The following is a 27,500-nucleotide window of genomic DNA, read 5'->3' as shown; positions in this document are numbered from 1 at the left end:
GTTATTTAGCATTGGTAGAATTATCTTCAAACGAGTGGATTTCCCTTCCATTTTGAACCCAGTCTGCCTTCAAAAAGCTTTTAATCTGAAAGGGGTTTAATCTGTTATTGTCGCGCGCTCACGGGCACGTCCCCACATGTGTCGATATCAAGCCCCGCCCCCACCTTGTAAGAACTGAGAGTGGCTGAGGTTTCTGTCAATCACCGCCAGCAATACAGAGATTAAATAATAATAATAATAATACATTTAATTTAGAGGCGCCTTTCAAGATACCCAAGGTCACCTTACAGAGCATATAGTCATCATAAATCGTTTAAAAAAACAAGACATTGTGGAAAAAAAATAAATAAAAAATAAACATAATAAATAAAAAATAAATAAAGCAAAAACAAGACAAAACAAAACAAACAAACAATCAAAACAGTGATCAGTTAGACGTTGTGTGCGAGTTTGAACAGGTGAGTTTTGAGTTGTGACTTGAAGGTTGTAATGGTGTCTGACTGTTTTATGTGTGGGGGGAGGGAGTTCCAGAGCCTGGGTGCTGAACAGCTGAAGACCGGGCACCCATTGTAGTGAGTCGTGATGTGGGGATACATAATGTACAAATGTACAAATGTAGACCTACTTTATTAATCTACTACTAATAGACCTAAAATAGAATCGAATGAAATAGAATACAACACAACATAATATTATATTATATAATATTGCATTAGATACTATCATTATATGTAATATTTAATAATACTACGTTATATAATAATAAATATCTAATATAATTTAATATTACAAGATATAATAAACGGTAATATCAAGTGTACAGAAAAAAAAAGTGAAAAGTGACTTTTTTGACGTTTTCTTACGATAAGCGTAGGGTAAGTAAACCTATAAGTAAATCATCTATTATAATATATAACAGATTCATTAAAAATATATAAATATTAAATAAAACAAATAGTTAACCCTCTCATCCATTCCTTTCACACGTGTGTGTGTGTGTGTGTGTGTGTGTGTGTGTGTGTGTGTGTGTGTGTGTGTGTGTGTGTGTGTGTGTGTGTGTGTGTGTGTGTGTGTGTGTGTACAGGTACGCGCAACGCCGATGGCACCGGCTCCGCGTGCTGGCCTCTCCCTCGCGCTCATTTTCCTCCTGCTCGTGACAGTAGTGCCCCGGTCCACTCACGCGCGTCAACTCCGCGCCTCACCCTACGTCACGTACGTCATTTACGTAACGTACGTAACGCCCCGTCCAAACAACGCGGTTACGCCACCAGCGTAGCGCGGCCCGGATTCATGACGTACAGCGACGTACGCGCATGATCAATTGGCGTTCTTGTGTGCGTGCTCCTGCGCATGACGTGCTAGCGCAAAGCGCGGCCTTCAGCTGTATGCTCGTGCTCAGCATAACAACAAGACTCGTGGATTTCTTATTTCACAGACGCTCGCGATCAAAAAACCCTCCGAACGTTAATCACACCGCCGGTCTGGAGGTAAGGAACCCACGCGGGCACTCCGGCGATGTCTCTGCGCGTTATTTCAACCCGGTTCCCGGGATGCTGCGCGCTCTCGAGCCGCGGTCGTTCATGGCTGCTCGAGCTTCTCTCGTTACCGAGGCCGCGGCGGCGCTGCTCGCGTGCCCTGTAGCCGCTATATAAAGAGCTGCTGAACCGCGAGCTGCTGGTGCCCGGTCCCGAGCGGTGCCGAGCAGTCGCTTCTGCATGTGCTCGGGTCTTAAAGCTGTTAGGGGTGAACGTAAGCCCAGTACCTACTGGTTTGCGTTCCTCTGGAATCACCAACCCACTGAAGCACACTAAATGTTGGCATACCGCCATCTTGGTATAATATATAAGGACGAGATAGTCGGTGTCGCCATGTTGGAGAGAACCAGTGTGTAAAATAGTGTTTTTAACCTGCCAAACGACCCCTACATGTATTATATATAGACCTACACTCAATTAGATACATAGAGCTATACCTGTTTCAAGGGTCTCTCTTTTAAAATATATATATAGATAAATATATATATTATGTGTATATTTATACGTGTGTTTATATACAAAACGTGGATGAAAGGAGAATTAAGATGCATGAGTCGTACTGTGTCACCACTGGAACTAGTATAGCTAACTATGCTTATTATTAGATCTGTTATTATCACTGTAGCACTAGTAGGCTGTAGGCCTAGTATTACTAGCTGTATGACTAGTATTGCTAGCTGTATGACTAGTATTGCTAGCTGTATGACTAGTATTGCTAGCTGTAGGACTAGTATTACTAGCTGTAGGACTAGTATTACTAGTTGTATGACTAGTATTATTAGCTTCATGACTATCACTAGCTAAATGGTATTTTATTAGCTGTAGGATGCTATCATTCGATGTAGTACTACTATTACTTGCTGTAGGGCTAGTATTAGCTGTAAGAACTAATATTATTAGCTCTATGACTTAGCTGTACGACTGGTATTACTATCAGTCAGACTAGTCTTATTAGCTGTATGATGTATTGGCTGTAGGGCTAGTATTAAAAGCTGGGGGGTTAGTATTATCTGTAGATAGTTATACTAGTGAAATTGAATTGAAGTTAGCTAGCCCTTGCCTTTTTTGTGAGCGAGCCCTTCAGTTTTAAATAAACCAGCTGGTTCAGTTTTAAATTAGCAATCTGTACAGTTTTAAGGTGGGCTACATCAGTTTTAAATTTGCTACATCAGTTTTAGGTCGGCTACATCAGTTGTAAGTGGCCTAGATCGGTTTTAGGTTGGCTAGATGTTACTAGCAGGCAGAGTCAGAGGGCCGTGAGTTGACATGTTAAAGTTAACTAGCCAAATCAGTTAACCAAAATAAGCCCCTCCTCCTCTGCCCCCTCCATTCATACATTCCTTCCATACACAGAAGACATACGGCCCATAGATAGTAGTTATACTGTAGTAAGTAGGACTGTAGCTACATATTAGTTATACTGTAGTGAGCTGGACTGTAGTTCAACGGTAGTTATATAGTAGTCAGTTGGACTAGCTAGGCAGTAGTTAAACTGTAGTGTGTTTGGCCGACTGTAGTTCTACTGTATTTAGTTTGACTCGAGTAAGACAGTAGTAATACTGAATTGAGACTGTAATTATACTGCATTTTGTTTGACTGTAGTTGTACTGTATTTAGTTAGGCCGTAGTTGGACAGTAGTAATACTGTAATTATACTGTTGGAGACGACTAGTTACTGTCTAGTTAGTAATACAGTAGTTAGTTGGACTGTAGGTAGACTGTATTTAGTTCAACTGTAGTTAGCCAGTAGAATACTTCATTGAGAGTGTAGTTAAAACTGTATCTAGTTGAACACTAGTTAGATGGTAGAATACTGACTGTATTAGCTTGACTGTATTTAGTCTGACAGTAGTTAGATAGTAGAACACTGTATTGTGAATGTATTAGTCATGTTGTATTTAATTTGACGTTAGTTAGACAGTAGTACTGTATTGAGACTAGTTATACGGTATTTAGTTTGACGTTAGTTAGACCGTAGTAGTACTGTATTGAGACTAGTTCTACGGTATTTAGTCTGACTGTAGTTAGACAGTAGAACGCAGTAATAAGTGGTACGGCGGTGTGTGCAGGATGGCGGAGACGGTAAAGTACGTGGACGAGGACCATAAGAGTGTGTTCCTGAAGCTGCTCAACGAGCAGCGGCTGGAGGGGGAGCACTGCGACATCGCCGTGGTGGTGGAGGACGTCAAGTTCCGCGCGCATCGCTGCGTCCTCGCCGCCTGCTCCAACTACTTCAAGAAACTCTTCAAGAAACACGAGGTACGCACCCGGGAGTATGACCTCATCATCCTCATCCTCCATGCGCCTCCCAGCATGGAGTATTACCTCTTCCTCATCCTATCTCACATCTTTGAGTAACATGTAATCATCATCATCCTCTTCCATACTCGCACCATGGATTAACACTTTACCATCCTCGTACGCACTACTCCGTACTATGACGCACGCACTGATTCCTGTGTGTGTGTGTGTGTGTGTGTGTGTGTGTGTGTGTGTGTGTGTGTGTGTGTGTGTGTGTGTGTGTGTGTGTGTGTGTGTGTGTGTGTGTGTGTGTGTGTGTGTGTGTGTGTGTGTGTGTGTGTCACACACCAGGTGGACAACTCGTCGGTGATCGAGATCGACTTCATCCGCTCGGACATCTTCGAGGAGGTGCTGAACTACATGTACACCTCCAAGATCTCCATCAAGAAGAGGGACGTCAACCTCATGATGTCCTCCGGGCAGATTCTCGGGATCCGCTTCCTCGACAAGCTCTGCTCCCAGGTCAGTCTCACGCACGCGCACACACACACACACACACACACACACACACACTGACTTACTTTTAATAGGGCTCACACACACGTTCAACAGGTCACACACACCTTTAACAGGTAACACAGACATACCTGTAACATGACACACACACAACTTCAAAATGTCACACACACACACACCTTTAACAGGTCACACACACACCTTTAACAGGACACACGCACACAGACACACACACCTTTAACAGGTAACACCCACGCGCACACACACCTTAAACAGGTCACATATAAAAGGTCACTTAGTAGCTCACACAACAGGTAACCTTTAACCTTTTGTTGGCTTGTGTACTGATAGTAGGTCAGAAATCAGTCGACTGGTTCGGATGCAGTTGATGTGTTTGTGTGGGGAAGTTGGTGTAACGGCTAAATACGTCCTCCAGAAACGAGATGTGACGTCGGAGGAGAAAGATAAGTTCCCGTATGACATCGTTAAGATGGCCCTCCCGCCTGAAGCTCAGCTACCTCCCGATGCAGAGGTACACACACACACACACACACACACACACACACACACACACACACACACACACACACACACACACACACACACACACACACACACACACACACACACACACACACACACACACACACACACACACACACACACACACTACAGTGAGTGTGTGTGTGTCGGGTGCAGGTTCTTGGGGATGAACCATCTGCCACCGATGACCTGGACTCCTCAGCCAATCAGGAGCTAGAGAAATCGCCCAACTCTGCCCTCCGTGTCCAAGAGGCTCTTATTCTGAAAGAGCTCGCCACAGAGGATGTACACAAGGTACACACACACAAACACACCTGTCGAGAGGGGCCGCACTGTACACTCCTATCACCTCTCCTTGGAGTCATGTTATGACCTTGCCTCCTCTCCTCATCTCCTTGGTGTCTTGTTATGCCCTCTTCTCGTCATCTCCTTGGTGTCTTGTTGTGACCTTGCCTCCTCTCCTCATCCCCTTGGTGTCTTGTTAAGACCTCATCATCTCCTCATCTCCTTGGTGTCTTGTTGTGACCTTGTCTCCTCTCCTCATCTCCTTGGTGCCTTGGTATGACCTCCTCTCCTCCTTGCCTCTTAGGTTTCTTGTTATGACCAGGATGGGTCGGAGATGGAGACGGAGCCTAAAGAGTTAGGGGCGGGGCATCACACCACCCAGACGCTGTCATTCGCCGACAGCATAGGGGAGGTGAAGGATGGGCAGGCTCCCGGTTGGTCGACGGCCACGACGGACATGAAGTTTGAATATCTACTGTACGGACACCGAGAGCAGCTCGCCTGCCATGTGTGTGGGAAGACCTTCCTGGACGAGAACCGGCTCAGGTAGCTAATCAGCGCTAACCTACAAGCTTACCAACAAGCTAACCAGCGAGCTAACTAACAGCTAAACACACTAGCTGTGTTCGAAATTGTTCCCTATCACGGATGTAGTGCACTATATAGGGTGCTCGCCATATTGTAGTGGTGTTCGAATTCTCAGTGGTTTATTTCATGCACTATTTAGTGGACTTAAAATACCCAAAATTTGAGTGTGCATACGATGTTCCCTGCATGTTAATCCCGTATACCACAATGCAATGCGGTCGTGTTTTTCCGGAGGAGAAGAAGCTGAATAACAACGGAAACGACTACATTTCATGATGGAGTCTCAACGTTTTAAATGTCAACAATTTGTTTGGGATTTAACATAGAAAATTTAACATCCAAAATTAATTTAAAAAAACTTGATCATGGAAGTGTAACAGTCAACATCAATACAACCTCCAGCTTTCCTCGTGAGTGCCCGGTTTGTTTACGTGGGCGCAGCTGTCTGCGTCACACAAATACCCGGCGCATTTACTGACGCAAATGACGTTTAGGAATGTTCAGCGTAGTGTCCGAATTCTCGTTTGTTTGTTCGCTATGTAGTGCACTATATCATGAACACAACAACGTGTTCTGACGGTCAAAAGCCATGGCAGTTCATGCTCCCAGCCACCAGAGTGTACTGATGTTTGTTTTATCGTCTTAAAGTGTGATTTAAATGACATTTGCTGTGTTAAAGGCTACCTTGACCTTTCTAAACGTGTGTTTAAATGTGTGTAATGGTTGATTAAAAGGTTACCAATTTTTTTTTTAATCTTCTAAAATGTGTTCTCTTCATCCTCAGGAAACATGAAAAGCTCCACTCAGCCGATAGGCCGTTCGTCTGCGAGATCTGCAGCAAAGCCTTCACCACCCACGCCCACCTGAAAGGTAATCACCTGACCATTACATGACCGCACCCACCTGAAAGGTAATCACCTGACAACAATCACATGACAACAATCACATGATTATAATTACATGACCACGCCCATCTGAAAGGTAATCACATGACCATAACATGGCCGCACCCATCTGAAAGGTAATCACATGACCTTGATCACATGATTATAATTACATGACCACGCCCATCTGAAAGGTAATCACATGACCATAACATGAGTCATGACTGCACCCATCTGAAAGGTAATCACATGACCTTAATCACATGACAATAATCACATGATTATAACTACATGACCACGCCCATCTGAAAGGCAATCACATGACCATACTATGGCCATGCCCACCTGAAAGGCAATCACATGATAATAATCTCATATTCACTACTTTATTCCTACTATTTGTGTGTTCCAGAACATCTAAAGATCCACACTGGGTTCAAACCGTACCGCTGTGACGTCTGCGGGAAGTCCTTCATCAGAGCGCCGGACCTGAAGAAACACGAGCGCGTCCATAGCAACGAGAGGCCCTTCGCCTGTCAGATGTGTGACAAGGTGGCTCCTCCCTTCCTCTTCCTCCTCTTCCTCAGACTTGTTCTTGTTCTTCTCCCTAGTTGTAGTTCTTGTTGTTGTTGATCTTCTTCTTCCACGTCAGTCTGACTCTGCTCTCCTCTCTCCAGGCCTTTAAACACAAGTCCCACCTGAAGGACCACGAGAGGCGACACCGTGGAGAGAAGCCCTTCGTCTGCTCCTCCTGCACCAAGGCCTTCGCTAAGGTACCACTATACTACTGAACCGCTGTACTAGGTACAAGATACCACTACTGTAGTACTGCTATACTAGGTTCACTAAGGTACCACTATACTACTGAACCGCTGTACTATGTACAAGATACCACTACTGTAGTACGTCTACTAAACCACCTCTATAATACTTCTATATTATGGTACCACTATACTACTGAACCACTGTACTAGGTACAAGATACCACTACTATAGTACTTCTATACTAGGTTCACTAAGGTACCACTATACTACTGAACCACTGTTCTAGGTACAAGATACCAATACTATAGTACTTCTACTAAACCACCTCTATACTACTACTAAGTTCACTAAGGTACCACTATACTAGGTTTACTGCCTACTACTGCTAATACTATATTACTATTTTTGGTCTACTAAGTTACTACTACTACTACTATATTACTCTGCTAGGTTACTAAGGTGTGTGTGTGTGTGTGTGTGTGTGTGCGTGTCCCTGTGTGTGTATGTGTGCGTGTCCCTGTGTGTGTGTGTGCGTGTCCCTGTGTGCGTGTCCCTGTGTGTGTATGTGTGCGTGTCCCTGTGTGTGTGTGTGCGTGTCCCTGTGTGCGTGTCCCTGTGCGTGTGTGTGTGCGTGTCCCTGTGTGCGTGTCCCTGTGTGTGTGTGTGTGCGTGTCCCTGTGTGCGTGTCCCTGTGCGTGTGTGTGTGTGTGTGTGCGTGTCCCTGTGTGTGTGTGTGTGCGTGTCCCTGTGTGCGTGTCCCTGTGCGTGTGTGTGTGTGTGCGTGTCCCTGTGTGTGTGTGTGTGCGTGTCCCTGTGTGCGTGTCCCTGTGCGTGTGTGTGTGTGTGTGTGCGTGTCCCTGTGTGTGTGTGTGTGTGCGTGTCCCTGTGTGCGTGTCCCTGTGCGTGTGTGTGTGTGTGCGTGTCCCTGTGTGCGTGTCCCTGTCCCTGTGCGTGTGTGTGTGTGTGTGCAGGCGTCGGACCTGAAGCGCCATGAGAACAACATGCACAGTGAGAGGAAGCAGCTGTCGTCGTCGGGGGGGCTGCAGACGGAGACGGAGACCCTGCAGGCCGCTGCCATGGCGGCCGAGGCCGAGCACCAGCTAGACAACATCGCCTGTTCCTAGCAGAGCACCCCCAGACCTGAGACCCCCAGAGCCACACCCCTAGACCATACCACCTCAAGACCCCCAGAACCACACCCCTAGACCATACCACCCCCCAGACCTGAGACCCCCAGAGCCACACCCCTAGACCATACCACCTCAAGACCCCCAGAACCACACCCCTAGACCATACCACCTCAAGACCCCCAGAACCACACCCCTAGACCATACCACCTCAAGACCCCCAGAACCACACCCCTAGACCATACCACCCCCCAGACCTGAGACCCCCAGAGCCACACCCCTAGACCATACCACCTCAAGACCCGCAGAACCACACCCCTAGACCATACCACCTCAAGACCCCCCAGAACCACACCCCTAGACCATACCACCCCCCCAGAACCAGACGCACAGAACCAACCCCCCAGACCCATAGAACCACACCAGACCCCCAGAACCACACCACCCCCAAGACCCCAAGAACCACGCACCCCCCCAGAGACACAGAACCACACCCCCAGACCAGACCACCAGATCCACCCCCCAGTCAGGATCCCCGAGACCAGACCTCCAGAACCAGGAGACCACCCCACCCACCGGACCGGACCACCAGAACCAGGACCCTAGCACACTGACTGAAGTGATGATTGTGCTGTTGCTAGGCTACCGGTAGAAACCTTTAAACCGCTGTGTCACCGCACCCGTTGCCCCGGAGCCGAGGGTGACCGGGCCGTTGTCACGGTGACCGGCGGGGAAGACCTGTATGATCGACATCCTCTCATCTCCATGGTAACCCCAGGCGTCTCCGCAGTAACAGGACCCCCAGGCGTCTCCATGGAAACAATGACCTCTGAAGTTAAAAATTAATTTAGAACTTTTCCGGAGGGGGAGACTGACCTGTGTTGGACCTCCGCGTGACCTCCGCGTGACCTCGGTGGGACGGCTCATGAAGATCTATTTTGTAGTTTCTCTGGACATTCAATCATTTTTATGTACTATGAATCTTCACATTATAAACGATTTTTAACATTGAGAGTGTGGAAGACTTAATTCATCCCTCCTTCATTTATCTGTTATTTATAGATGTATGATGAAATATATATTGATTAATCGATCATTCAATTTAGCAGTTCAAATCATTTATAATATATGTTTAATTTCATTCTTCAGCGTTGTTCTTGTAACAATTAAACGTTATTAATAATACTTATAATTATATTAGTGAAGACCTTTATAAAGATCAGCATAACAGGGTGAACAATACGATGACCCCATCAAGTCGCCTGGTTCTCTCCTCCACCCAAAGCTGTTCCCCACCCAATGGTCCTCTCCTCCATCCGAATCTGCTCTCCTCTCCTCCACCCTTCTCTCCTCTCCTCCGCCCAAAGATGTTGCTCTGATGATAGTGAGTCAAGTGGTCTGATTGGTTAGTTTGTCTCTGAGAAAAACTCCTAAATTAACATATTACAACTGAGTCAGAGCGAAAGTAGAGAGCCAACAGCCTGAGGTCCTGCCCTCCTGTCATTGGGTCCCTGATGGTGTTTACATGCACCGTCATTGGGCACCTGATGGTGTTCACATGGACCGTCATTTGGTACCTGATGGTGTTTACATGCACCGTCATTGGGCACCTGATGGTGTTAACATGCACCGTCATTTGGTACCTGATGGTGTTCACATGCACCATCATTGGGCACCTGATGGTGTTCACATGCACCATCATTTGGTACCTGATGGTGTTCACATGCACCGTCATTGGGTACCTGATGGTGTTTACATGCACCGTCATTGGGTACCTGATGGTGTTTACATGCACCGTCATTGGGCACCTGATGGTGTTTACATGCACCGTCATTGGGTACCTGATGGTGTTCACATGCACCGTCATTGGGCACCTGATGGTGTTTACATGCACTGCTGGATATCCACATAACCGGTTGGACCGTCCCAACAGTTCACGTAAGTAGACTCAGGAGAACGGTTTCCTGGCGTTCCGGGTAATGTAATCCCTTACATGTACAATTCTACTTCAAAAGGGTTTCAAAGATGATGGAAACTAGTCTGGCTACTACCAGACTGAGCTCAAATCGCCGGCAGAATGGGCGGGGCCACCCAGTCTAGATGGAAACATAAGTTGGGCCCTGACCGGTGAAGGAACCAACTGGAACTGACCTGGAACCAGCAACAGCCCCACTGGTGGTGGTGGTGGATCACTAGCGCTGGAGTGTGGCTGAGCTGGTCTGTGATCAGATGGCCGCTGGTTCAATTCCTATTGTTTATTTATTCTAGTTCAAAATAAACACTCATTAGGACATGTTAAGTACTTTATTTCTCATGGAATGCACCCGGCTCTCTGTTCATTCATGTGCATGATTCATGTGCATAGGGTCATTATGCTGCAGCAAAGGTTGGGGCTAGCAGGTCATGTTGTAGTTTGAGGGTGTTTGAAGGTGTGCTCTGTTAACACCAGTTAACAGAGAGACAGGTAAAAGGGTAACAGGGGTAACAGACTGGTAACAGACAGGGAGACGGGTACAAACAGGTAAAAGACAGGTACACAGGTCACAGGTGGACAGGTAACATAGGGACAGGTTTATTGTGTGTTTAGATTGATTAGGTGTATTGTGCTTTGATTGATCAGGAAGTGTACTGATTATTGATTGATCAGGAGGTGTAGTGTGCTTTGATTCATCAGGAAGTGTATTGATTTTTGGTTGATCAGGAAGTTATTGAATATTGATCAGGAGGTGTATTAGTTATTAATTTATCAGGAGTCGTGTTGTCCATTGATTCATCCCAAAGTGTATTGTGCATTGATTGATCAGGTGAAATGATTATTGATTGATCAGGTGCATTGTGCCTTGATGGTAAGATTTGCGAGAGCAAGAGTTCTTTGCGGACACCTCAACAATGTTATCAATATTTTTATATCATATAGAGCAGGGGTCTCAAACTCGCGGCCCAGGGGCCAATTGAGGCCCGCGGGATGATATTTTGTGGCCCCCTACTTGACATCAAAGTTTAGTGTTAGTGCGGCCCACGCGTTGTTGTCAAACACACATATTTGCTGAGTCGCTTGCCACGCTTTTTTATCACTTGTGATAGGGTGACCAGATGTCCCGGTTTTGCCGGGACAGTCCCAATTTTGAGTTGCGTGTCCTGAGTCCCGACAAAAGCCAAAGGACGCTAAAATGTCCCGGTTCTCCACCAACCACTATGAAATATCCCCTGTTGTCAGCGATCACATAGCCTACGTGATCTAATTATTACCCGATCATTAACTTAGATTGTGTCAGTTGTGCTCCTTTTTTTTGTGGAATACTTGATGCGGCCCAGCCTGACCCAGACTCTACCTCCAGCGGCCCCCAGGTAAGTTGAGATTGAGACCCCTGATATAGAGTGTTCATTTGTGCAATGCTACGTGGTTTTCTTTAGTTTAAAGCAGGGTGGAAGTTGTCGTTGACGCTCATGAACTAGATTGTGCCTTTAGCCTAGACCAGGCTGGATGACCTTGTGTGGGGTGACATCATCTCAGGCTCAGGTGACTTCCTCTACTTCCTGTTCCTGTGGATAGCTACAGGAAGTTTTGGATTTTAATTTTAGCTTTGATGTACGGTAGCTGTGTCCCTCCTCCTGGCCGTCCCAGCTTGAGTCTGACGGGAGGTCGAAGGTCGTCTCCCCCTCATCTGATCTTGGTATATCCCGTATACAATCTGGGGGACTTGGGGAGCGTTGGACCAGTCCATTAGCGTCGATGCGTCTGCGGGGGGGGGGGGGAGGGGGGAGAAGCAGAGTGGCAGTTCATGGGAGCCAGCGGTCTGGTCTGTGTGAAGGCATAATGGTTTTGAGAAGCTTCCCTTCGATTATTCCCGGAAGATCTTTTAGTTATGGGAGAAACCCAGCTGGATGCTACGGGTGGGTGGAGGCCCCAGCAGACAGCCTCCTGGGCTGGGTGGAGGCCCCAGCGGAGGCCTCAGCAGACAGCCTCCTGGGCTGGGTGGAGGCCCCAGCAGACAGCCTCCTGGGCTGGGTGGAGGCCCCAGCAGACAGCCTCCTGGGCTGGGTGGAGGCCTCAGCAGACAGCCTCCTGGGCTGGGTGGAGGCCCCAGCAGACAGCCTCCTGGGCTGGGTGAAGGCCCCAGTGGAGGCCCCAGCAGACAGCCTCCTGGGCTGGGCAGAGTGGCCGGCAGGGGTCCCTGTGTTGGGCAGCGTGAAAGAGGTCCAAGAGTACACGTGGCTTAAGGGAGGAGCCGCCAGGGGCTTCTCCTGGTAGATGGTGAACACACAGTTCCTCTCCTCCCCCTCCTCCTCCTCACCTCCTTCTCCCTTCTTAGCCAATAGGGAGGCAGGATGGAGGTAGTTGGAGGGTCCGGTGGGGGGGTCGGCAGAGGAGCAGGGCTCAGCCGGGGGCTTGCGTAGCGAGTGCAGGTCGATCACCGTGGAGTAGATGTCTCGGAGGTTGATTACTTTGGTCTTCTTGTCGCGCTCCTCGTGGAGGACGGCGTTGGCGCAGATGAAGAGGAAGATCCCCACGCCCATGATGAGCGGCCCGACCACCTTCATCCTGTCTGAGTACAGGTACCTGGGGAGGAACACACACGCCCGTTCATATCGGACCGGCTTTAGCCAAAGACCCAGGGAGACGAAGGACACTGGCCCTGTTGAAAAAATGGTTTTGAATCTCGACCTCCTCTCGACTTCTTGACCTCTGGACCTCCTCTTGACCTTCGCTAGACCTAAAGACCTCCTCTAGACCTAAAGATCTATTCTAGACCTATAGACCTCCTTTAGACCTCCTCTAGAACTCTAGACCTCCTCTAGACCCCTCATACACCAAGTCTATATTTTCTCCAGACCTCCTCTCGGCTTGTTCTAAACCTCTAGACCTCCTTTAAACCCTATAGGTCTCATCTTGACCTCCTGTCCACCCTCTAGACCTGTTTCCTCTTCTGGGTGTGTGTGTGTGTGTGTGTGTGTGTGTGTGTGTGTGTGTGTGTGTGTGTGTGTGTGTGTGTGTGTGTGTGTGTGTGTGTGTGTGTGTGTGTGTGTGTGTGTGTGTGTGTGTGTGTGTGTGTGTGTGTGTGTGTGTGTGTGTGTGTGTGTGTGTGTGTGTGTATTCACCTGTTGAGGAGCTCTTGTAGGAAGCCCTCTGGTGGAGTTTGTTCAGTACCGTTAACGTATTGAGTTCTATTAACGAATTGAGTTCTGTTAACGAATTCAGTTCTGTTAATGAGAAAGTTTCCTCCTCCTCGTCCTTCATCCATCTCTCCCTTCTGACCTCCTCCATTTTCTCCGCCCTCTGATTCTTCCTGTAGTGTTCAGAGAAGTACTGTTACCATGGAGACGAAACATTATTACAGTGTTCAGCCCCCATGGAGACACTTATAGTGTTCTGTTACCATGGAGACACGCATTACAGAACTAAACATATCAAACATTACTTACTTCATCAAAACATTAATTAGGATCTCCCTATTCTTTAAGATTGAATTATTCATGATGATCGAACGTTGAATTAGGTCCACTACTCGTTAAGATTGAATTATTCATGATGATCTAACGATGAATTAGGACCACACTGTTCATCACAATTCAGAGTTATTCATGATGATCTAACGATGAATTAGGACCTCACTGTTCATTACAATTCAGAGTTATTCATGATGATCTGAGGACCACCTGAGGCGTTGCAACGGTCAGGCCGGCGCCCCCGGGGTCGCTGAGGTAGAGGTCGTCACGGTACCAGTACCCCAGGATGGACATCGCCATGCCAACCAGTAGGATGAGGAGGCCCAGGGCGGCCACCAGTCCAGTGGCCGAACAGAGGTGGAGCTTCCCTTTCACCACCACCACCTCGTTACGCCTACACACAACATCATCATCATCATCATCGTCATCGTCATCGTCATCGTCATCGTCATCTCATAGAATCATCATCATCATCCTCATGGCATCATCATCATCATCTCATAGAATCATCATCATCATCATTTCATAGAATCATCATCATCATCATCATCTCATAGAATCATCATCTCATAGAATAATCATCATCATCATCATCATCATCTCATAGAATCATCATCATCATCATCCTCCTCATAGCATCATTATCATCACAACAGTCACAGTAAATGTAATGAAGATGAACTAATAAATGATTCGTTATTGAAAGTGTTTGGTGCTACGCTGGTTCCCGGCGTACCTCCTCTTCTTCCTCTTGCGGGGTTTAGGGTTGGTGTCAGAGTGAAGAGAAGCCTGGCGCCTGGCGTTGATACGGAGGATCCCTCCAGTGGCAATCATCCCCACGGACCAATCCGGAGGGGCCTCAGTCGGTCAGCCCTCCAGAGGAAGGTAGAGAAGGATGGCACACTTGTTCTGATGTGTACACGTGACAGTTCTCCCATGTCCGAGATGCTAGTTATCACAGGCTATAGTTACAGTCTCTAATCCTTAGTTACAGCCTCTAGTAAGCCTCTAGTTACAGTCTCTAGTTAGCCTCTAGTTACAGTCTGTAATCCTTAGTTACAGCCTCTAGTTAGCCTCTAGTTAGCCTCTAGTTACAGCCTCTAGTTAGCCTCTAGTTACAGTCTCTAGTTACAGCCTCTAGTTACAGCCACTAGTTACAGCCTCTAGTTAGCCTCTAGTTACCGTCTCTAGTTAGCCTCTAGTTACAGTCTCTAGTTAGCCTCTAGTTACAGCTTATACTTACAGCCTCTAGTTAGCCTCTAGTTACAGCTTATACTTACAGCCTCTAGTTAGCCTCTAGTTACAGCTTATAGTTACAGCCTCTAGTAAGCCTCTAGTTACAGCCTCTAGTTAGCCTCTAGTTACAGCCTCTAGTTAGCCTCTAGCACTCTAACTAACATTAAACGTGTATCTGATTAGTAAGAGTTAAAAGAACGTACTTTGTAACAAACAGCCTCAACAGTAATATTTTAATAGTAATATATATTATTAATAATATAATATATATATACAAACAATATAAATACCATAAGTAATCAGGATTGTGATGCCTACAGGAATAGCATCAATAATAGTCATACTACTTAATGTAGTATCATTAATAAGTACAAGTAATATTAGTAGCAGTACATTTTAGAAATAGTCAATGTTATTCATATCTAATGGCCGACACAGCAATAGTATAACAGTATTATAGTATGGTAACAATACTAATACTAATAGTATGACGGTAATGCTTTAATATTAATAATATAATGACAGTAACATCAACACTAATGATAGCATAATGGTAAATTACTAATGATAGTTTAATGGTAACATTAATACTTAGTAGCAGATAGCATAATAGTAAAAGTACCTGAAAGAACAGTTATCATCTTCATCCTTAGCTCCTCCTCCTCCTCTCCTTCCTCTCCTCCTTCTCCTCCTCGTCTCCTCCTCTCCTCCTCCTCCCTTCTCCTCGTCTCCTCCTCTGTGCAGTAGCTCGTCTGCTGCAACAGCAAACCGCTCAGTGTGGGGGGGGGGGGGGGGGGGGGGCTTCGGTCTTACCTCGTGTGTGTCTATCCGTCTGTCCGTCTTCCTGTGTGTCTCTGTCTGTCTGTCTGTCTCTATGTGCTATGTCAGCAGCGTCGTTTTTCTAGAGATTCTGGGGTGTTGTTGCTAGGATACAGCTGCAGCCTAGGATCCGCAGGATTTGAATAATTTGCTCTTTAAACTGAATTAGTGAGAGAGAGATCCAGAGAGAGCAAGAGTGAGAGAGATCCAGAGAGAGAGACGGAGTGAGAGAGATATCCAGAGAGAGAGAGACAGAGTGAGAGAGAGATCCAGAGAGAGAGAGAGATCCAGAGAGAGAGAGAGAGAGAGAGAGAGAGAGAGAGAGAGAGAGAGAGAGAGAGAGAGAGAGAGAGAGAGAGAGAGAGAGAGAGAGAGAGAGAGAGAGAGAGAGAGAGAGAGAGAGAGAGAGAGAGAGAACGAGAGAACGAGAGAACGAGAGAAAGCGAGAGGGACAGAACGAGAGAATGCGAGAGGGACAGAACGATAGAGATAGTGAGGGAATTCCAGAGAGAGACAGAGATCCAGAGAGAGAGAGAGAGAGATCCAGAGAGAGAGAGAGAGAGATCCAGAGAGAGAGAGAGAGAGATCCAGAGAGAGAGAAAGTGAGAGAGAGAGAGAGAGACAGATCGGGGAAGAGAGTCACCGAGAGAGATGGAGACAGAAAGGGCTATGTTGACAGTGACAAACAGAGCAAGAGGTTAACTCTACAGGGTTATACTACACTCTCGTACAGTAAAGGGTTGAGCACACTAACCCCTGGGATGTGCAGTTGGTAGAGTTAGTGTTGATGCAATGAATCACAAAAGAAAATCTAGGATTTAAGATAATGATAGAAAAATAGTTTTATCTGTTACTGATAGTTTTACTTTTAGTATTAGTAGTTTAACTACTAGCATTAGTAATGCAAGTATCAATTGTTTTTATTGTATGGTTCTTTGTAAATAAATATTTGACATAATTCTAACTTGCTAACACGCATCTAGCTAATGGTAACAATGACACTAGTTCAAATAAACAAGCTAAAGATAACAATTACAGTTGTTCAATTTAATCTAGCTAATGCTAACCATGACACTTGATTATTTTTATCTAGCTAATGTTAACAATGAAAATAGTACTCAAGACTTGGACAGAAAGTTGTTTTTGAATCTTTAAAGAAATGGCAACACTCTGTCATTTTGTGATGACTCGAAAGAGTTGTACTTATTTAAAACCCTCAAAGTAAACATACCATAGATAGATACCAAAGATAGGCTCATCAAAACTTTGTTTTGCCATGTCTTGCATGAGAAACACTATCGCAGTTTCACGAATAATTACCAAACAATGACCAAAACACCAGTACTGCCAATAACATTAACATGATGCTCCTAATCTTCCAAAATGTCTACACAATGCCAAGTACTATTTGCAAGGACTTAAAACATACAATAAGTGCGTACCAGGGGTGTTTTGAGGAGATTAAGGGAGGGGAAGGGGTGGTGGGGTGTAAGGGAAGAGGATATACAGAGTCCAGTTCAGACCAGTTCAGACCAGTTCAGACCAGTTCAGACCAGTTCAGACCAGTTCAGGAGATTAAAGCAGTGAACAGACACACACACATGACTGGAAATCAACAACTTTATTGATAGAAGTCTGAGAGTGGAACGCTATAAACTTGTACAAAGAGTTTGTTTTATGGTAGAAACCGACTTAAAACCGGTAGAAGGTAAATACCTGAGTTCCCAACTGACCAAATAATACAAAGTATTCCACATTTAAATATATGGAACGAACGGTGACCTGCCTATTAAATATATATATATATATATATATATATATATATATATATATATATATATATATATATATATATATATGCCCTTGGTGGTCGTGGATAATGATGATTAAAAGACAATATCACAATCCCCCAGGAAAGGGGCGTTCAAAACAGATCAAGATTTAGGGTTCCCTGAGCAGTGGGTGACTGGTCACCAGCCTGGGCTTACTGGTCCCCAGTATCAGGACTGGGCTGAAGTGTCATGATCAAACTAAACCCATGAAAAGTCTACGACATCTCCATATTATCCATATATTACACACACATATATATATATATATTATAGTCAATACATTATATGTTCGTTTGTCATGTCTCTGTGGTAACATCCTCTAGAACGCCTGGTTGTAGTAGTAGTGTGTGTGTGTGTGTGTGTGTGTGTGTGTGTGTGTGTGTGTGTGTGTGTGTGTGTGTGTGTGTGTGTGTGTGTGTGTGTGTGTGTGTGTGTGTGTGTGTGTGTGTGTGTGTGTGTGTGTGTGTTGGTTCGGTTGTAGTTGCGGTTCAATCCTGTAAAATAACGAAACGTCCGTCGAGAAAAGGAGAGAGGAGTGGAGGGTCGACTGCGATGACCTCACAGATTCAGGCGTCCTTGTCCTGGCACACCGATTGGTCCTTGTTGTCCGCGTGTTTAAACATGAGGATGGAGGTGTAGATCTTTAGGGCGGGGCCCAGTTTGATTGACATGATGCTGAGGATGTCTCGTTGGGTCAGCAGGAGAAGAGCCCGCCCATCTATCTGCTGAGAGAGTAAGAGAGAGTCAGTCAGTCAGTCAGTCAGTCAGTCAGTCAGTCAGTGAGTGAGTGAGTGAGTGGGAGAGAGACATTGATACAGACGGACAGAGAGACAGACAGACAGGTATGGTCTCACCTGGTCTCTGAAGCGCTTGGCCAGATCCTCACAACCGAGGAGGGACTCAATGAACTCCGACACCTGATGCAGACAGACGGGTAGGCAGGCAGACAGACAGGCAGAGGCAAGCACGAAGACAGACATGTAGGCAGACAGGTAGAGATAGAAAGGCAGGCAGACAAGCGAGCAAGCAAGCAGACAGACAGACAGACAGACACGTAGACCGGCAGGCAGGCAGACAGCAAAACAAGATCAAATTTAACAGTCGTAAACATCACCTTTTAAAATGAAACAACTTTACACACAACTCAAGGGTAAAGCTATTCAACACAACACATCTGACCACTATGGAGACGTGTGTGTGTGTGTGTGTGTGTGTGTGTGTGTGTGTGTGTGTGTGTGTGTGTGTGTGTGTGTGTGTGTGTGTGTGTGTGTGTGTGTGTGTGTGTGTGTGTGTGTGTGTGTGTGTGTGTGTGTGTGTGTGCACCTGTGTTACGCTCCAGGTCTGGACTGTGTGGGCGTTGAGACCGGCCGCCCCAGGAAGTAGTTTGCAGTGGACAGGAAGTTCTTTAGACGACAGGAAGACGGACTGGTGCAGCGCCTGCAGGCTGGTCGCCTCTGGGGGTCAAAGGTCACAGACACAGACGACACCGTGGGTACGGAGACGAGCCTTAAGCCAATGAGTCGTGTTCCCATAGTTGCAGGAGCAGAGGACGGGGCTTTGACTCCTGACTCCAATACGGTTAATGTTCCACTAACTCGCTAACCAACCCGTGGTGATCCCAGTTAGGCTGAACTCTTGTGTGTCTGGGTATCATTCCAGCTTGCAATTTACTTATGTATTCATTTTATTCAACTCACGCATGCTAGCACGCAAATAATGTTAAGCGCTTTGGCCGTCTTGAAAAGTGCAGCGTAAACACAATGAATAATTCATTATTCTTATTAAATAAGATAAAGATGGCCTTGACCAGAACTCACGAGGCCATACCCTGCAGGGTGGATGAGGAGGTACAGCGTGGTCTGTAGGGAGCCAACATAAAGTACCACAGTACAGTACTACACTGCAGAGCTGTATTACTGCACTGCTATACTGTTTTACCATACTGAAGTAGGATACAGCACAGTATTACAGTACAGTACTACACTATTACTACAGTATGATACTACAGTACTATAGCTAATACTACAGTACTACGTTTCAGTACACACACACTGACCAGGCCAGTACCTGGGGTTGATGAAGGGGTGGATGACGTCAGCTCTATCTCTTCCTCTTCCTTTTTGACGCGGAGGAATTTGGTCGGCTCAGAACTTCTGGGGAGAGAACCACGTTTCACTTCCTGTGTCTGAACGCCGACGCCGACGCGAGGCCTGAGGCGGGGACCGGGGGCTTACCTGGACAGCCCCGTGCTCCGCTTCCGCAGGGCCAACACCAGCCTGGCCGTACCCCCACAGGGCTGCTCCTCCCCGGGCTCCGTCTTCACCTGGAAGCCCCGGCTGCTGGAGGTCCGGCCCGGAGGCCTGCCCCGAGGCCTCAGCACCCGCCAGCTACAGGAGAAGAAGAAGAAGAGTAAGGAGTAAGGAGTAAGAAGAAGAGTAAGGAGTAAGAAGAAGAGTAAGAAGAAGAGTAAGGAGTAAGAAGAAGAAGAGTAAGGAGTAAGGAGTAAGACGAAGAGTAAGAAGAAGAAGAGTAAGGAGTAAGAAGAAGAAGAAGAAGAAGAAGAAGAAGAGAGAAAGAGAGAGACAGAGAGGGTGAGAGATAGAGATACAGATAGAGAGATAAAGAGAGATAAATAGATATATAGAGATAGAGATGAAAAGAGAGGGATATATATATATATATATATATATATATATATATATATATTATATATATATATGGAAGGATGATAGAGATATAAAGATATATTTCGAGATATAAATAGAGGAGGAGTGAGCGAAATAAAGAGATGTATAGAGGTAAATAAAAGAGATAAAGAGGCAATGACAGAGATATCGGGGAACAAGTGTACAACAATGACGTTTAGAGGCCATGGAGATTAAAGAGTGCGTACACAAGGGGGTGGGTGAGAGTACCTACCCCTCCTTCTGGTTTCCATGGTGATGGTGTGAGGCTGTGTTGCCTGGCGTTGCGGTGAGGCCCCTCCCCCCCACCGCCAGGCGGTCTGGGAAGATGGTCTCTCGGCGCACATTCATGTCGGAGTAGGGGCAGCCGAAAGCACTGCCACACAAACACTGGTTATTACCTCCACCCCTTCACACCACCCCACCCTAACACCACCTCACCCCAACACTAACCTGAGCCTAAACACTAGTTATTACCTTAACACCCTTACCTAAAGCCCTAACACTACCCACACCATACCCTACCCTTAACCCACTAACCCCTAGACTAGAATCCCCTACACTATTAGACCGTGTTCAGACAAAAAGGAAAGCAAATGATTATGTCTTAAGTGAGTGAGTGAGTGAGTGAGTGAGTGAAGGTCTGAGTGAGTGAGTGAAGGTCTGAGTGAGTGAGTGAGTGAGTGACTCAGTGAGTGAGTGACTCAGTGAGTGAGTGAGTGAGTGAGTGAGTGAGTGAGTGAGTGAGTGAGTGACTCAGTGAGTGAATGAGTGAGTGAGTGAGTGAGTTACTCAGTGAGTGAGTGACTCAGTGAGTGAGTGAGTGAGTGACTCAGTGAGTGAATGAGTGAGTGAAGGTCTGAGTGAGTGAGTGAGTGAGTGAGTGAAGGTCTGAGTGAGTGAGTGAGTGAGTGAGTGAGTGAGTGTCTCAGTGAGTGAGTGAGTGAGTGAGTGTCTCAGTGAGTGAGTGTCTCAGTGAGAGAGTGAGTGAGTGAGAGAGTGAGTGAGTGAGTGACTCAGTGAGTGAGTGACTCAGTGAGTGAGTGACTCAGTGAGTGAGTGAGTGAGTGAGTGAGTGAGTGAGTGAGTGAGTGAGTGACTCAGTGAGTGAGTGAGTGAGTGAGTGAGTGAGTGAGTGAGTGAGTGAGTGACTCAGTGAGTGAATGAGTGAGTGAGTGAGTGAGTTACTCAGTGAGTGAGTGACTCAGTGAGTGAGTGAGTGAGTGACTCAGTGAGTGAATGAGTGAGTGAAGGTCTGAGTGAGTGAGTGAGTGAGTGAGTGAAGGTCTGAGTGAGTGAGTGAGTGAGTGAGTGAGTGTCTCAGTGAGTGAGTGAGTGAGTGAGTGTCTCAGTGAGTGAGTGTCTCAGTGAGAGAGTGAGTGAGTGAGAGAGTGAGTGAGTGAGTGACTCAGTGAGTGAGTGACTCAGTGAGTGAGTGACTCAGTGAGTGAGTGAGTGAGTGAGTGAGTGACTCAGTGAGTGAATGAGTGAGTGAGTGAGTGAGTTACTCAGTGAGTGAGTGACTCAGTGAGTGAGTGAGTGAGTGACTCAGTGAGTGAATGAGTGAGTGAAGGTCTGAGTGAGTGAGTGAGTGAGTGAAGGTCTGAGTGAGTGAGTGAGTGAGTGAGTGAGTGTCTCAGTGAGTGAGTGAGTGAGTGTCTCAGTGAGTGAGTGTCTCAGTGAGAGAGTGAGTGAGTGACTCAGTGAGTGAGTGAGTGACTCAGTGAGTGAGTGACTCAGTGAGTGAGTGAGTGAGTGACTCAGTGAGTGAGTGAGTGAGTGACTCAGTGAGTGAGTGAGTGAGTGACTCAGTGAGTGAGTGAGTGAGTGACTCAGTGAGTGAGTGAGTGAGTGTCTCAGTGAGTGAGTGAGTGAGTGAGTGACTCAGTGAGTGAGTGAGTGAGTGTCTCAGTGAGTGACTCAGTGAGTGTCTCAGTGAGTGAGTGAGTGAGTGTCTCAGTGAGTGAGTGAGTGAGTGTCTCAGTGAGTGAGTGAGTGAGTGACTCAGTGAGTGAGTGAGTGAGTGTCTCAGTGAGTGACTCAGTGAGTGTCTCAGTGAGTGAGTGAGTGAGTGTCTCAGTGAGTGAGTGAGTGTCTCAGTGAGTGAGTGAGTGTCTCAGTGAGTGAGTGAGTGTCTCAGTGAGTGAGGGGGTTTCTGCTCACCTGTGGTGTCCGTTGTATTTGGGTCCTTTGATGTGTCCGACTCCCCGGCAGCCGGGAGTAGGACACACCCCCTGTGAGGGGGCGGGGCGGAGGGAGGAGTCTGACACACACACACACACACACACACACACACACACACACACACACACACACACACACACACACACACACACACACACACACACACACACACACACACACACACACACACACACACACACACACACACACACACACACTTTAGAGAAGGAGGTGGCATTCTGCTCTGCTTATATCTCTTAATCTTACGCTGGTGTCTCTACTAGCCTTACCTGCTGGTATCTCTAGTAGCTCTACCTGCTGGTGTCTTTAGGGGTCTTACCTGCTGGTATCTCTAGTAGCTCTACCTGCTGGTGCCTCTAGGGGTCTTACCTGCTGGTGTCTCTAGTAGCTCTACCTACTGGTATCTCTACTTGTCTTACCTGCTGGTGTCTCTTGTAGCTCTACCTGCTGGTGTCTTTAGGGGTCTTACCTGCTGGTGTCTCTAGTAGCTCTACCTGCTGGTTTCTCTAGTAGCTCTACCTGCTGGTGTCTCTAGGGGTCTTACTTGCTGGTGTCTCTAGTAGCTCTACCTGCTGGTGTCTCTAGTAGCTCTACCTGCTGGTGTCTCTAGGGGTCTTACCTGCTGGTATCTCTAGTAGCTCTACCTGCTGGTGTCTCTAGTAGCTCTACCTGCTGGTGTCTCTAGGGGTCTTACCTGCTGGTATCTCTAGTAGCTCTACCTGCTGGTGTCTCTAGTAGCTCTACCTGCTGGTGTCTCTAGGGGTCTTACCTGCTGGTGTCTCCAGCGGGTGTCCAGTCTGCTGGCACCAGCCTGTGGGGTGCAGGTCACAGAGGTCGCTGTCGCACCAGACGTCAAACTGATCCGACCAGCCGGAGTAGTGGATCTACAGAGAGACCAGAGAGAGAGAGAGAGAGGAGAGAGACCAGCGTAGTTATAGCTACGCTGGGCGAGGACCAGATCGTGTCCGACGTGTGACGTCACTGAGAGGGAGTCACCTTGACCCTGTGGGCATCCGTCTCCGTCACCGTGGCGACGCGGATCAGCATGGGGTTCCTCCCGTCCACCGCCTCCAGCTTGTGGCCCACCTGGAAGCCATGGGGAGCTCTCTGATTGGAGGAGACGGCATCCGTCACTCATCACATACTGAGCAGGTCGTTAACAATAGAGACAGAGGAGAGCCCAGTAGAGATACAGCAGGTGACACAAGAGATACAGGAGACCCAGTAGAGAATATCAGTAGAGATACAGTGCAGACCAGTAGAGATACAGAGCAGAGTAGCAGAGTTAGCATACCAGAAGAGATACAGTCAAGACACACTAAAGATACAGTACAGTGTACCAGTGGAGATACAGCAGAGACCAGTATAGATACAGTACAGTGTATCACTAGAGGACAGTAGATTACCAGTACAGTGTACCAGTAGAGATACAGTACAGTGTATCACTAGAGAGACAGTAGATTACCAGTACAGTGTACCAGTAGAGATACAGTACAGTGTATCACTAGAGAGACAGTAGATTACCAGTACAGTGTACCAGTAGAGATACAGTACAGTGTATCACTAGAGAGACAGTAGATTACCAGTACAGTGTACCAGTAGAGATACAGTACAGTGTATCACTAGAGAGACAGTAGATTACCAGTAGAGATACAGTAGAGTTTACCACTGGAGAGTACCAGTAGAGTACCAGTAGAGCGTACCGGTGTAAAGGCTGAACTGGGAGCCGCTGAACTCTTGGTTTGCTCCAGATAGTCCTCCCACTGGAAGGACTCCGGACAGGGGTGACCTACACACACACACACACACACACACACACACACACACACACACACACACACACACACACACACACACACACACACACACACACACACACACACACACACACACACACACACACACACACACACACAGACAGAGCGTTCCATGACTAACGAGTGTACTGTGTTTTCTGCGATTTCCGTGTGTGAAGTGTTTCCTTGGTTACCTTGCGGAGCAGTGAGGGGGCGGGCCTGTTCCTGACACCAGCCGATGGGATGGATGTAAGGACTGCTGCTGTCACACCTGGAAGCAAACAGCATGGCGTCACACACCTGTCTGTGTGAGGTGAGTGTTGGAGTGAGTGCGTGCGTGCGTGCGTGCATGAGTAAGGATGTGTGCGTGAGAGTGAGTGACTGTGTGCATGTATGTGAGTGATGTGAACGACTGCGTGCGTGCATGAGTGAGTGACTGAGTCACCAGTAGTCGTAGGAGTCGTCCCAGTTGTCAAGTGCACCAGTATGCGCTGCTGGTCGATGACGTCGGCGACCGTCGCCACGCAGACCAGAGACGGGTTCTTCCTGTCCACCGCCTCCAGCTTCAGCCCCCCCCGGAACAGGGAGGGGGGGGGCTGCGCGCGCGGCGCACACACACACACACACACACACACACACACACACACACACACACACACACACACACACACACACACACACACACACACACACAGTGAGACGGAGATGTCCGTGAGACAGGCCGGGTAGATAGACAGACAGAAGAGCGACTGGACTTACAGGACTAGGGATCGTGAAGAGGTCTTCGGGAGCCAGCTTGCTATTGGTCGACCGCAGATAGACCTGCAATCAAAACCTGTCTCATGGTAGCCTAGACAGACAGACAGACCGACAGCAGACAGACAGACAGACAGACAGGTGACAAACAGACGGGTAGTACGCACTGTTAGAGGGCGAGGTTGGTAAGGGGCGGGACTTGTACCTTCCAGGGGAGGGGCTTAGAAAGGGGGTGGGCTTTATTAAGGGGGAGGAGCTTGTACTCATCAGGAGGCAGGAGTGTGGTAATGATATTGATAAGGGGAGGGGCTTACTAAAAGAGGGTGGTACTTTGCGAAGTGGTGCTGAGTAAGGGGGAGGGGCTTGTACCTTTCGGGGGGTGGAGCTTGTGGTTTTGGCGGAGACACCAGCCGGCCGGTCTGATATCTGGGGAGTCGGCGTTTACCCAGAAGTCATAGCACTCGGAGTAGCCGTCGATGTGGAGCCGCAGCCGGCAGCCAATCACCTAGAGAGAGAGAGAGAGAGAGAGAGAGAGAGAGAGAGAGAGAGAGAGAGAGAGAGAGAGAGAGAGAGAGAGACGAGAGAGAGAGAGAGAGAGAGAGAGAGAGAGAGAGAGAGAGAGAGAGAGAAGAGAGGAGAGAGAGAGAGAGAGAGAGAGACTGATTTTCATATTGCATAAAAATGCATGTGAATTCGTGAATTTGTAGATTAAGTGGCAAAATGTGTCCGTGTTGAAGATTTGATTCTGTCAGAGAGGTGATGGGGCTGCGGTTACCTCGGCAACGGACAGCACACAGAAGATGGAGGGGTGCAGCGGGTCCACACCCTCCAGCTCATCCCCACCTTGAATCCATGAGTCTGATTGGTGGAGCATTGCTCCTGAGAGAGAGAGAGAGAGAGAGAGAGAGAGAGAGAGAGAGAGAGAGAGAGAGAGAGAGAGAGAGAGAGAGAGAGAGAGAGAGAGAGAGAGAGAGAGAGAGAGAGAGAGGAGAGAGAGAGAGAGAGAGAGAGAGAGAGAGAGAGAGAGGAGAGAGAGAGAGAGAGAGAGAGAGAGAGAGAGAGGAGAGAGAGAGAGAGAGAGAGAGAGAGAGGTTAAAACCTAAAGTCAAATGAGAAAGCTTATGACACTTACCTGTCCGAAACTAGTCATAGTCATAGTGTATTATAGTATTGTAATACAGTTTAGAAGGCTTATATAGTCTGTGTGTAATACTTAATAGTACAGATATACACAAAACGTGTTATACAGATATACAGTATGGAAGGCCCAATGTAGAGCGGAGAGCATTCCATTCTTGTTACAAATTGTATGGAATGCTTCTGATGATGTAATCGCCCAAACAAGTATCGTCCCAAATTGCACAATTTGGGTTTTCAAACATGTTTATAAGATGCGTCGTTCAAAAACAAATCCATAAAAAGGTGTCTCGTTCAAAGATTCGATGAAATGGAGGAATCCACTCCCATTGCAAAACATCGAATTAACCTGTTCCAGGTGAAAGAGGAACTATGAAACACAAGGCGTATCGCTAAAAGACACGAGACACAAACTCCTCCCAGCAGTGAGCTGTGTTCTCTGCACTAAAAGGTCTGGATCGAAACACTACACTGGGGTGACAGTAGCTCAGGAGGTAGAGCGAGTTGGCAGGTAACCTGAAGGTTGCCGGTTCGATTCCCCGACACCTCCTAGCTGGGGCCCAATTAAAAAATTGGTTTGGTTCCGGTTTCCGACCGACCCTGTCAATTTATTTTTTGACCCAAATTATTTTATGAGCTTTATAAAAAAGAAATAATAAAAAAAAATAATAATAATTTTTTTGATGCAAACTATAATTACGTTTTGGTACAGCACCTCTTCATTCTGTACAAGGATGAGCGAATTTCTCGTTTTTAAATGAAAACAACCTACCTATCATTCTCTGCCGCTGGAAAAAATAAAATAAATCCCCTACCTACCCATGACCTCAACTGACAACCAACAGGAACCAAACTTTTTTTTTTTTTAGGCCTGAGCGTCGAAGTGTCCTTGAGCAAGGCAACCTAACCCTAACTGCTCCTGACGAGCTGGCTGTCGCCTTGCACGGCTGACTCCGCCGTCGCTGTGTGGATGTGTGCGCTTTGATTGGCCAATAGGTTAGAAAAGCGCTGTTCAACATGGAGTACATTTATGCGTCAGCCCCAAACATGCTCTTGTTTATGTGTTTGCGTGTCTCCGGATGAGAGGGCGGGAAATATCTGAG

General features: G+C 47.1%; 4 protein-coding genes and 1 long non-coding RNA gene across 7 annotated transcripts in view; 1 reads left to right on the top strand and 4 right to left on the bottom strand.

Annotated features, from left to right (window-relative positions):
- LOC132452651 (band 4.1-like protein 3) overlaps positions 1-121 on the bottom strand; it is a 6,543-nt gene extending 6,422 nt beyond the window's left edge. Inside the window, 1 exon segment of the mRNA XM_060045379.1 lies at positions 1-121. This exon segment is cut by the window's left edge and continues 254 nt beyond it. The gene's annotated coding sequence lies outside the window, so the exon portion shown is untranslated.
- Positions 122-1,315: 1,194 nt separating this feature from the next.
- Positions 1,316-9,496, top strand: zbtb14 (zinc finger and BTB domain containing 14). Of its 2 annotated transcripts, XM_060045357.1 has the most exons (10): positions 1,318-1,487; positions 3,605-3,794; positions 4,128-4,298; positions 4,729-4,824; positions 4,992-5,129; positions 5,425-5,666; positions 6,493-6,578; positions 7,005-7,144; positions 7,270-7,365; positions 8,329-9,496. In XM_060045357.1, exons 2-10 carry the CDS (start codon positions 3,606-3,608, stop codon positions 8,479-8,481), a joined length of 1,311 nt encoding a protein of 436 aa, XP_059901340.1. In that variant the 5' UTR covers positions 1,318-1,487; position 3,605; the 3' UTR covers positions 8,482-9,496. The 2 variants fall into 2 exon arrangements, with proteins under 2 accessions (XP_059901341.1, XP_059901340.1); XM_060045358.1 differs by lacking the exon at positions 4,992-5,129 and having other exon boundaries at positions 1,316-1,487.
- A 1,277-nt stretch (positions 9,497-10,773) lies between these two features.
- On the bottom strand, positions 10,774-16,430 carry tmem200ca (transmembrane protein 200C, genome duplicate a). The gene is made up of 5 exons (XM_060045366.1): positions 15,791-16,430; positions 14,669-14,805; positions 14,143-14,326; positions 13,585-13,772; positions 10,774-13,045 (listed from the first exon to the last, which is right to left on the bottom strand). The coding sequence occupies exons 2-5, from the start codon at positions 14,764-14,766 to the stop codon at positions 12,373-12,375; spliced, it is 1,143 nt and encodes a 380-aa protein (XP_059901349.1). The 5' UTR covers positions 14,767-14,805; positions 15,791-16,430; the 3' UTR covers positions 10,774-12,372.
- A 1,163-nt stretch (positions 16,431-17,593) lies between these two features.
- On the bottom strand, positions 17,594-25,040 carry LOC132452648 (lethal(3)malignant brain tumor-like protein 4). Its single transcript, XM_060045375.1, has 12 exons — positions 24,950-25,040; positions 24,699-24,775; positions 24,412-24,497; positions 23,705-23,815; positions 23,478-23,592; positions 22,667-22,766; positions 20,739-20,879; positions 20,054-20,206; positions 19,887-19,972; positions 19,143-19,273; positions 18,674-18,736; positions 17,594-18,544 (listed from the first exon to the last, which is right to left on the bottom strand). Exons 4-12 carry the CDS (start codon positions 23,753-23,755, stop codon positions 18,386-18,388), a joined length of 999 nt encoding a protein of 332 aa, XP_059901358.1. The 5' UTR covers positions 23,756-23,815; positions 24,412-24,497; positions 24,699-24,775; positions 24,950-25,040; the 3' UTR covers positions 17,594-18,385.
- Positions 25,041-25,629: 589 nt separating this feature from the next.
- LOC132452657 (uncharacterized) overlaps positions 25,630-27,500 on the bottom strand; it is a 3,108-nt gene continuing 1,237 nt past the window's right edge. For both annotated transcript variants that reach the window (XR_009524444.1, XR_009524445.1), the window contains exons 5-6: positions 26,036-26,139; positions 25,630-25,765 (exon numbers count right to left, since the gene is read on the bottom strand). This is a non-coding gene — a long non-coding RNA (uncharacterized LOC132452657). The remainder of the gene's footprint in view (positions 25,766-26,035; positions 26,140-27,500) is intronic.

The sequence above is a fragment of the Gadus macrocephalus genome, chromosome 23, assembly GCF_031168955.1.
Source record: "Gadus macrocephalus chromosome 23, ASM3116895v1".
NCBI lineage: Eukaryota > Metazoa > Chordata > Actinopteri > Gadiformes > Gadidae > Gadus > Gadus macrocephalus.
This window is presented reverse-complemented; position numbering and strand designations above follow the sequence as displayed.

Coding starts and splice junctions, on each gene's coding strand:
- zbtb14 (XM_060045357.1), top strand. CDS start 3,606: ATGGCGGAGACGGTAAAGTACGTGGACGAGGACCATAAGAGTGTGTTC. Junction 5,667..6,492: donor CTGGACGAGAACCGGCTCAG/GTAGCTAATCAG, acceptor CTTCATCCTCAG/GAAACATGAAAAGCTCCACT. Junction 7,366..8,328: donor GCACCAAGGCCTTCGCTAAG/GTACCACTATAC, acceptor GTGTGTGTGCAG/GCGTCGGACCTGAAGCGCCA.
- tmem200ca (XM_060045366.1), bottom strand. CDS start 14,766: ATGATTGCCACTGGAGGGATCCTCCGTATCAACGCCAGGCGCCAGGCT. Junction 14,327..14,668: donor CGCAAGAGGAAGAAGAGGAG/GTACGCCGGGAA, acceptor TGTTGTGTGTAG/GCGTAACGAGGTGGTGGTGG. Junction 13,046..13,584: donor CTACAAGAGCTCCTCAACAG/GTGAATACACAC, acceptor GTTCCTCCCCAG/GTACCTGTACTCAGACAGGA.
- LOC132452648 (XM_060045375.1), bottom strand. CDS start 23,755: ATGCTGATCCGCGTCGCCACGGTGACGGAGACGGATGCCCACAGGGTC. Junction 20,880..22,666: donor AAATACAACGGACACCACAG/GTGAGCAGAAAC, acceptor TTTGTGTGGCAG/TGCTTTCGGCTGCCCCTACT. Junction 18,545..18,673: donor CCAAGCGCTTCAGAGACCAG/GTGAGACCATAC, acceptor TTACTCTCTCAG/CAGATAGATGGGCGGGCTCT.